At 35.7% G+C, this 8,573-nt stretch overlaps 2 protein-coding genes across 4 annotated transcripts; one reads left to right on the forward strand and one right to left on the reverse strand.

The window, feature by feature from the left end:
• The first annotated feature begins 45 nt into the window (after nt 1–45).
• On the forward strand, nt 46–1,321 carry LOC107011178 (nicotianamine synthase). The gene has a single exon (XM_015210606.2). It carries the CDS (start codon nt 155–157, stop codon nt 1,106–1,108), a length of 954 nt encoding a protein of 317 aa, XP_015066092.1. The 5' UTR covers nt 46–154; the 3' UTR covers nt 1,109–1,321.
• Nucleotides 1,322–3,023: 1,702 nt separating this feature from the next.
• Nucleotides 3,024–8,002, reverse strand: LOC107008406 (microfibrillar-associated protein 1A-like). 3 transcript variants are annotated; one of them, XM_015207431.2, is made up of 4 exons: nt 7,881–7,997; nt 6,966–7,037; nt 5,504–6,783; nt 3,024–3,462 (listed from the first exon to the last, which is right to left on the reverse strand). In XM_015207431.2, the coding sequence occupies exons 3-4, from the start codon at nt 6,682–6,684 to the stop codon at nt 3,351–3,353; spliced, it is 1,293 nt and encodes a 430-aa protein (XP_015062917.1). In that variant the 5' UTR covers nt 6,685–6,783; nt 6,966–7,037; nt 7,881–7,997; the 3' UTR covers nt 3,024–3,350. The 3 variants fall into 3 exon arrangements, with proteins under 3 accessions (XP_015062917.1, XP_015062918.1, XP_015062916.1); XM_015207432.2 differs by having other exon boundaries at nt 6,916–7,037; XM_015207430.2 differs by lacking the exon at nt 6,966–7,037 and having other exon boundaries at nt 7,881–8,002.
• Between the last annotated feature and the right edge of the window lie 571 nt (nt 8,003–8,573).

Genomic DNA, 8,573 nt, shown 5'->3' on the forward strand with positions numbered 1-8,573 from the left:
CCCTTGCCCCCTCAAAAAATCCCTCGATAAATAGCGACCCGTGGAGTCTTCATAAGCATCAGATTATTTCGTGCTCCAAACTTGAAAGAAAGAAAAAAAAATTACAATTTTTTACAATTCCAAGAAAAGAAAACCATTTGGTCATAGTGTCGACATGGTGTGCCCAAATAGCAATCCAGTAGTAGAAAAAGTATGTGAATTATATGAACAAATTTCAAGATTGGAGAACCTTAGCCCTTCCAAAGATGTCAACGTATTGTTCACAGATCTTGTCCACACGTGCATGCCTCCTAATCCCATTGATGTCTCTAAGCTCTGTCAAAAAACTCAAGAAATTAGGTCTCATCTCATCAAACTTTGTGGTCAAGCTGAAGGACTTTTAGAGTCACACTTTTCTAAAATTCTTTCCTCCTATGAAAACCCCCTTCAACATCTTCACATTTTCCCATATTTTGACAATTACATCAAACTCAGCTTACTTGAGTACAACATCCTTACTAAAAACACAACAAATATCCCTAAAAAAATTGCATTTATTGGATCAGGCCCACTACCACTTACCTCACTTGTTTTAGCTACCAGACATCTTAAAACCACTTGTTTTCACAACTATGACATTGATGTGGATGCTAATTTCCTGGCGTCCGCCCTTGTGGCGGCCGATCCAGACATGTCCAGCCGTATGACTTTTCATACGGCTGACATCATGGATGTAACGTGTGCCTTGAAAGACTACGATGTAGTCTTTCTGGCCGCGTTAGTTGGTATGGACAAAGAGGATAAAGTTAAGGTGGTTGATCATCTAGCTAAATACATGTCTCCAGGGGCTACCCTGATGCTTAGAAGTGCACATGGTGCGCGTGCTTTTCTATACCCTGTCCTAGATCCTCGGGATCTACGAGGATTTGAGGTACTATCGGTGTACCATCCTACAGATGAAGTGATTAATTCTGTAATAATTGCAAGAAAATTGCCAGTTCCTAGTGTTCAACTACTTGATGGATTGGGTGCCTATGTATTACCTAGCAAATGTGCTTGTGCTGAGATTCATGCTTTCAATCCACTCAATAAGATCAATTTGGTTGAAGAATTTGCACTGGAGGAGTGAGTGAGATTTATGTCTTGTGTTATGTTTTAATAATTATATTATGTTATTATTACTGGAGTACTTCCATTTTTATTGTAATTTGTATCCCTAACTGTTTCATCAGTGTGTCCTATTTGTGTGTCTCAAACTACAAGAAAAAAAAAAGGCATGAGGCCTTTTGTTAGTCTTACAAATTTTATCTAATATATATTATGATTACAACCATATTTGAAATGTTTTTGTGCAAGTAATCTTTTTTGTTGATTTTCCTTCAATTTTCCAATTTTGTTTTGTTCAATATTATTTCATTTTCTCTTGTTTATCTTATACTCACATTGGAGGATTTGGAAAAGGTGAAGGAATCGAGGAAGAAGATAAGGAATTTTGAATCATACGTTGTAAACTTTGACGGTATAGTTTTTTTATTTAATTTGTTACACTTTTCAATTGCCGTTATAATTTATAAAGATTTTTTGGTTGTAACGACTAATGAAAAGAAATTGAAACCTTGCACGATTTTGATTCTGATTTTGAAGATGATGTGAAGGGGGGAATTGATAGAAAAAGGACAATATATATTATTACTTCCATCTACACAAGTTTACAAAAAACTTTCAACTGCAACTTCATCAGTGATGTAATCTTTTATCTTTTTCTTATTGCTTCCATTTTATTCTTTTATTTTTTTTAAAAAATATTGCTTCTATTTTTGCATATTTTCTGCTATTTTCAGATATTATCCTCATGGCTCAAATCACGATAAGAAAACGTGAGATTAGCTAGAAAATTGAAAGGTTATTTCAAGCTAAAAAGCTTTTAGCTAATTGAATTTACTTATTTCGTCATTAAATGAGATTAATAAGAGATTTTTGTTGTTTAACTTTGAAATTTTATTTATTATCGTTTTATCCTCCTTGTCGATCCTTTTCTTATTTCACTTTATCTTATGTGAAAGATAAAATGTCCCTCATTGATTCGTAAGGGAATTTTTTTTCTCTCCTTATATTGAATCGTCTTCTGTCGAGGGTTCGAAGGAGTAACCAGCTTGCAAGCCAAAATGAGTTGATTCCTCCCTTCTCCCTGAGCTGAAATCGCTTTCAAAGCATTGACTTATCACAACACAATATTAATCTATAATGACCTTTTTAACTATTTAGTTTCCGTCCAATAACAATATTATACTATTTTTCAAAAATGTACAAAAGAATCTGATCACTTAAGTTGAGTGGAAGAGAAAGGTGAAGGGGCCATTTGAGGATAAAACCAAAATATTTTCTTTAAATAAAGATGGTCAATAATAAGAAGACTACAATATATCTTTCAACTATACAACTTCAGTCAATTCAAACAGTGCATCATGCTGCAATCTGTTGATTTTCAGTTTGTCTACAGGTGATGATAAATTCATGTAATTTTGTCTATATATATGCCTTCACATCTATAAAAAGATAGTGTACTTAAATGGTCCATATTTCAAGCCAAAAAATGTCTTATCGTTTATCAATCAGACATCAGCATATCCAAAAATATTTTAATGTCATCTTGTTTTTGTATGCATATAATGTATTCACAGGAACATAACCTTTCAGAAACTAGAATATCACATAACTTCACATTCTCTCCGCAATTATATACACAAAAGAACAGTTAATATGAAACTGGACTCCAATTAGCGGTTCCTGTGATCCTATGTAAGGTCACCAGGTAAATTCATCTAGTCAAGTGATACATTTGAAAAATTAACTTCGTTGAATCCACCCCCACCTTCATACCAGACCTGCCTACAAATAAAATTTCCAACACTCCACACAATCTATATGGATCATGTTGGTAAGTCTATCTATGCATATAAGTTTATAACAAAAGGTGCAAGCTAAGAAAAAAGGAGTCCCTTAAGTAAATAAAAAGAACCCCATTGCCCACTATGCATCACGAATTGATGGTACACAAGTTCAACTCATGATTTTAGTTGAGCATAGAATACAGAGAACAAATTCGGTTCATGTTTTTAGTATAGAATATCTCAATAATTAAGAAGTGAAATACAATCTATGCCCTAATGCATGAATGATTCAATTAAGGAGACAATTGGATAATTCTGAAACTGATACTAGAATGTGCTTCTCTGCCATTCATATAACTTCAAACAAGAGCTACAGATGACATTTGAATGCAAACAGAAAAACAGAAAGTCAGTACAGTGCTTCAAACAACCTCAAAGCTAAACCATGAGCACAACCAAGAACCAGACTACAATACGGCTTCACCGGGTCTCCCAATCCTTCAATTTCTTACCCTTAGGCTTTGCAATAGGAGCATTAACAGCAGCCATTTTTGTATTGTACTTGGCCCGAAGAGAGTCATTGTATGTCCACCTGCTCCAACGGCAATAGTCAAGTCAGTAAGTGCAAAGGCTGTTAGCAGAATATTATATAGATAAAGATGGACACTGAACCAGAAGGCACAAATTATACACCATAAACTAGAATACAGAAGTATATATTGACAATTTTGAAGCAGCGTGTATTTCTTCCCTTTCTAGTTTGTCCCCACAAGGAGATTCAACTAAAAATGTACACACGCATCGCCTACTGATGGAATTCAAATAGAGTACTACTCCTGTCAGGAAGCAAGTATAGCATCCGAATGGCTAAGACAGAAGTCTAGGGTGCGATCTCATCACAGCATAAGTCTTAGTATCACACAAATACTAGCAGGCAAAGTATTCAATGAAAACCAGAGACTTAGACAAATATTAATATACCACAGACCAGTTGATGAAGGGACCAGATGCTAGATATTCTCTTTCTTTAATTGGCCTTACCTGTAATCCCAGATGCTCTAAGCTACTCAGATAGGTTATAGGCTCTAAAAAAAAAAACTTAACTGAAGAGTATTTTTATTTATTTTTTAGTAAGTGAAAAAGTGCTTACGTTTTGGAGAATTCCCTTTCCACAATTGAAATTACTGAACTGGAAGTAAAACATTCTAACTCGTTAATGCAATAAACTTCTATGTTTCTCTAGAATGATCCTAATAAGTACATCTGCCACTATGTATAAATCTTTTTAACGTAATTCACTTAAATGCACAACTAGTCAATAATTATGCAGGGAATTTGATAGTAACACTGAGAAAGCATGCACTCATTCCCACACCTCCAAAACCAAAACTCATTTCATGGCCCCAAACCCTGTACTCCCAGTCACAATCTTCTCACGCTATACAAGGCTTTTCAATTCTTTTCCTATCCAGCGGGCCAGGTACATTAACCATGACAAAAATTCTCCAACCATCAAAACAGAATGCAAGAGTGTTTTTACAGGAGCAGAAAAATGGATGCTCCTGTGCTAGCAGCAACATCACTCAAAAATATGCAATCAAAATTTTCAAAGCCCCAAGTACCACTCAGGCAAGAAGCATCTCTATAGACAATCAAATTCTTCATATATACATCCCCAGAAATCCACCAAGCAAAACAAATTTCACTACAACCACACCAAATCCCGCCTTAGGTACTGATACATATACACATCAGAGAAACCTCTCTACACCCTGAGATGCACATCGTTCTCTCTTAAGACCTTTGGCCAGGGAAATAATTATTACTTAAAAGTTCCAAGTAAAAGAACCATAGAAAGAGAACCATAAAGACTTTTGAAGATTCATCTCAACACTAATCAAGCTTGCAGGAATCCATCNGACCTTTGGCCAGGGAAATAATTATTACTTAAAAGTTCCAAGTAAAAGAACCATAGAAAGAGAAGGACACTAATCAAGCTTGCAGGAATCCATCAGCATATAGACAAGACCCATGGGTTCATCTCAACCCCCTTCCTCTTATCATCACCCAATAAAAAGGAAGGAAAAGAAACAGAGAGACAGAGAGAGGAAGAGAGAGACACAGACAGAGAGCAGCTGTCAATATGATGTGATGCACTGTTCAGGATACAAATCGCCCACTTTATAGAAGACCAGATAAAACTCCAGAGCAAAGTTCGCACATTTAGAACCATTATTCTCCTAATAGTTCTGACGCAGCTGTGGAACATCTGAAGTACGATCAATTATTCAATGATATGTAACTCTAATTTTATCCTTTGCTTTCTGTATGGTAAATCCAATTTGGAAGACCAAGATTGAGAGATATCACCAGTTTCAAGAAAATCAGATATGCTGAAGAGATCAAACTGTGACATCCCTTCAACCAAAGGGAAAGACCAGCTAATATAATCACAGCCAGAAAAAGGTAATATTCACCACTGCGTTGATACCATTAAATCAGATGCTAATGTGAAATAAACAACCGGACGCAACTGAAGGATGCATTATTAAGAATTGCTAATCCGGCATATCTACGTGACAAATTGAATGAACAGAAATGAGCATATAACATAGAAGGTTTAAGGTACTTACGGATTGTTCCAATCAGTTGTGTCCTCATTGACAAGATGTGTCCATTTTGTCCTTCCACTGCGTCCAAAGTGTTTGACCTGCATGACTTTGGGTAGTATGGATTTATCCAACTTATCCTCCCCTGTTGGTGCAGAGAAATCACGGTGGAATATATTATCAGCGCCAGAAGTTCCAGCTACGTCATCAGCATCTGACTGGAAGAAAGCACCCTTGTGGTAATATTTCTGCATAAACTTCCACTTCTGCTTGGGTGGTGGGGCAGGTTTCGGGTTTCTCCTCTCCCACTCCTTCCTCTCTTCTTCCGTCATATTTCTTACTCTCTCTATTTCTTCTCTCTCCTTCTTACTAGCCTCCCTGTCCTCCCTCTCCCTCTTGATCCTGGCAATTTCTCTGGACTTCCAAGCTTCGTATTCTTCAGCCTCATTCACCTCATCATCAGTATCTACATCAGCAATATTAGCTTCCAGCTCCAAATTTTTCTGAATTATTTCCTCCTCTCGTATCTTCTCAACTACTATTTGCTTTGTTTCAAGTTTTCTCTCCTCTAACCTCTTCTTCACTAACTCCTCGAGAGCTCGTTCCTCTGCCTCGCGCTTTTCACGCTCATCTATGGTGTCTCTCTCAGATTTTGGAACAAAAACTGGTTTCACCATGGCTATCCCTGTGGTCTCTTCCTCTGATTCAGTCTCATATTCTGATTCCTCTTCCTCCTCTTCTTCTACCTCCTCTTCTTCTTCCTCCGGCAGAGCTTCTTCCTGTTGCCTCTGAAGATTTTTTTCCCTGATTCTCCTCCTCCTTTCATCCAAGGCATCTTCGTCATCCTCCTCAAATTCCATTCTTTCTAGTCTTCTATTTTCCTCTTCAATGGTTGAAACGATCTCTGCTTGCCGGATGCGTCGATGATCTGCTCTGATTTCCTCACGATTATCAACTTTACTCTCTGCCAGTCGACGCAGCCTTGCATCATCTTTCCTTGCAATGTCTGGACCACCCTGGCTGGGAAAGGCTTTCTCAAGTGCTGCTTCCCTGTTCATCCGCATATCCTCATCTTTTTCCGGTTCATCTGCCCATTCAGGAGCTTTACCAGGCCAATATCTTTTCACTTTTGTTTGGCCAATTTTACCCCTGAGCTTTTCCCTAATTGCAATAATTGCATCACTTACGCCAGCTGTTACAGACATTTTTATAATAGAAAGAACCTCCTTGAAGAAAATGGTATCTAAACGGAACAGTGGACACTTTATACACTTCTAGCCTCTGAACCCAATGATATGATCTCCCTATTACAAAAGAAAAAGAAGAGAATAAATTAGACGAGATTATATGTGTGTGCATAATATGTTTCTTCAGGCACTGCTACACACAAAATTTCAAGAAGAAATGGCATCACACCCTAATCAAATCTACTTAACTGATCAAGTAGAGTACTTGGCAGAAATAAAGTGGGATTTGTAAGTTGTACCAAGTTATAGAGGAGATATCAGCGTCTACCAAAAATAAAAGATATCTTCTCTAATGCCGCAACAAATTCAACCTACACAGCATCAACATCTGTCATTCAACTGTCTTCTTTCAGGCAAAGATGATAACGGAGGGTAAAGGAAAGGTAATCTCAATTTTATACCAGAAGAACTCCCAAAAATATGACAATGGAGCTCAGCTCATATAAACAGACTATAGGCAGATTCTAGGCCTTCTTATTGATTAACAGGTGAATAAGAGGGTAGGGTGCCTCTCATGGGAGAGGTAGTAACGACCCAGGGGTTACCCCTCAATGAAAAGTACACCGCTTATACATCGTTAAACTTATTTTTTATGTATATATATAGCAGATGTTAAACTTCCTTCGACTTATTCATGCGTTTACCTATTCATATTTTAAACCCCTTAATGCAAATCTTGTCTCCGCCTCTACTCTTGTGATATGTATGCCTCAAACTCTCCAAAACAGAAATTTAGAATTGCAAAGAGTACAAAAATCTCAAGTTAAATAGATTTCGATATGGAAAATAGTTTAGGGTTTAAATTAAAGTCGACTTGCAAATCATGAAAATGAAGACCTCCTGAGTTGTGAAGACGGTAAAAAAAACAATTGCAAACCTAAGTTCTCGCTCTCTTGAATATAAACCCTACTCCTTCCAAAAGGAACCGTAAAACCAACAAGTAGAAAAATACAAATCAATCACCAATTTAAAACAGTATTAAATTACAATAAACGAAATTCGTAGAGAAAGAATAGCCTACAAAACCTATTTGTTTATGAACATATCAAGACTTCTATGAAATCAAACACTATGCTTCAGCGAATTCAAGCTTGTATAAAATTGCATACATGTTAATGGGGAAAATATTAATCATTAAGCAAATGAAAACATACCTTAGAGTCGACGGAGATGATTTAATCGCCGGAGATTGGCTTTGGGAATAGACTCGCTCGATAATGGCGGTCGGGGATACACTCCGAATCGAAGTGATGTTGCAGAATTATTTACGCTTTATTTTATACTCCAGGTAAATCCTAATTACCAACTTAACCTCGAAAACAAAATCAAAATTCTAATTTACCCCTTTTTAACATTTTGACCGTACTACTCTTATATTCTTAACTTTTAAAAAAAAAAAAAACTACTTGGTAGATTTTCGTTTATATATTTTTATTTTTATATTTTACTTTTTACCTTGAATACTATTCTTCATATTATTATTTAAAATTCGACATTAAACATTAATTAATAAAAATAATATAGTATATATATATATATATCATCAATTATTTTTTTAATGAGTGTGTCATAAAGTCAAATTGTATGAACAAAAAAAGTAATTGCGAATTTTAATTTTAAAAATATCTTTATTGCCTCTTAACTCTCAAGTGACATTTATATCGTTTCAAACTATCGTACCTTCACAAGCAATCTTTCTTTATATATAAAAAAAGATAAATATAGACAAGTAAATGTAACACCTCTTTGTTATCTCTATTTGCATTCATCTTTTCTCTTTTTTAACATTAATTTTTATTTAAATTGATTATTGTATTATTAAATTAAATTATTTAATTGGTATAAAC

The sequence above is a fragment of the Solanum pennellii genome, chromosome 1, assembly GCF_001406875.1.
Source record: "Solanum pennellii chromosome 1, SPENNV200".
Taxonomy (NCBI): Eukaryota; Viridiplantae; Streptophyta; class Magnoliopsida; order Solanales; family Solanaceae; genus Solanum; species Solanum pennellii.

What these genes read in the sequence shown, in the direction of transcription:
- LOC107011178 (XM_015210606.2), top strand. Translation starts at nt 155, where the DNA reads ATGGTGTGCCCAAATAGCAATCCAGTAGTAGAAAAAGTATGTGAATTA.
- LOC107008406 (XM_015207430.2), bottom strand. Translation starts at nt 6,684, where the DNA reads ATGTCTGTAACAGCTGGCGTAAGTGATGCAATTATTGCAATTAGGGAA. An exon ending in ACAACTGATTGGAACAATCC is followed by an intron (nt 3,463 to 5,503) that starts GTAAGTACCTTA and finishes CCGTTGGAGCAG; the next exon opens with GTGGACATACAATGACTCTC.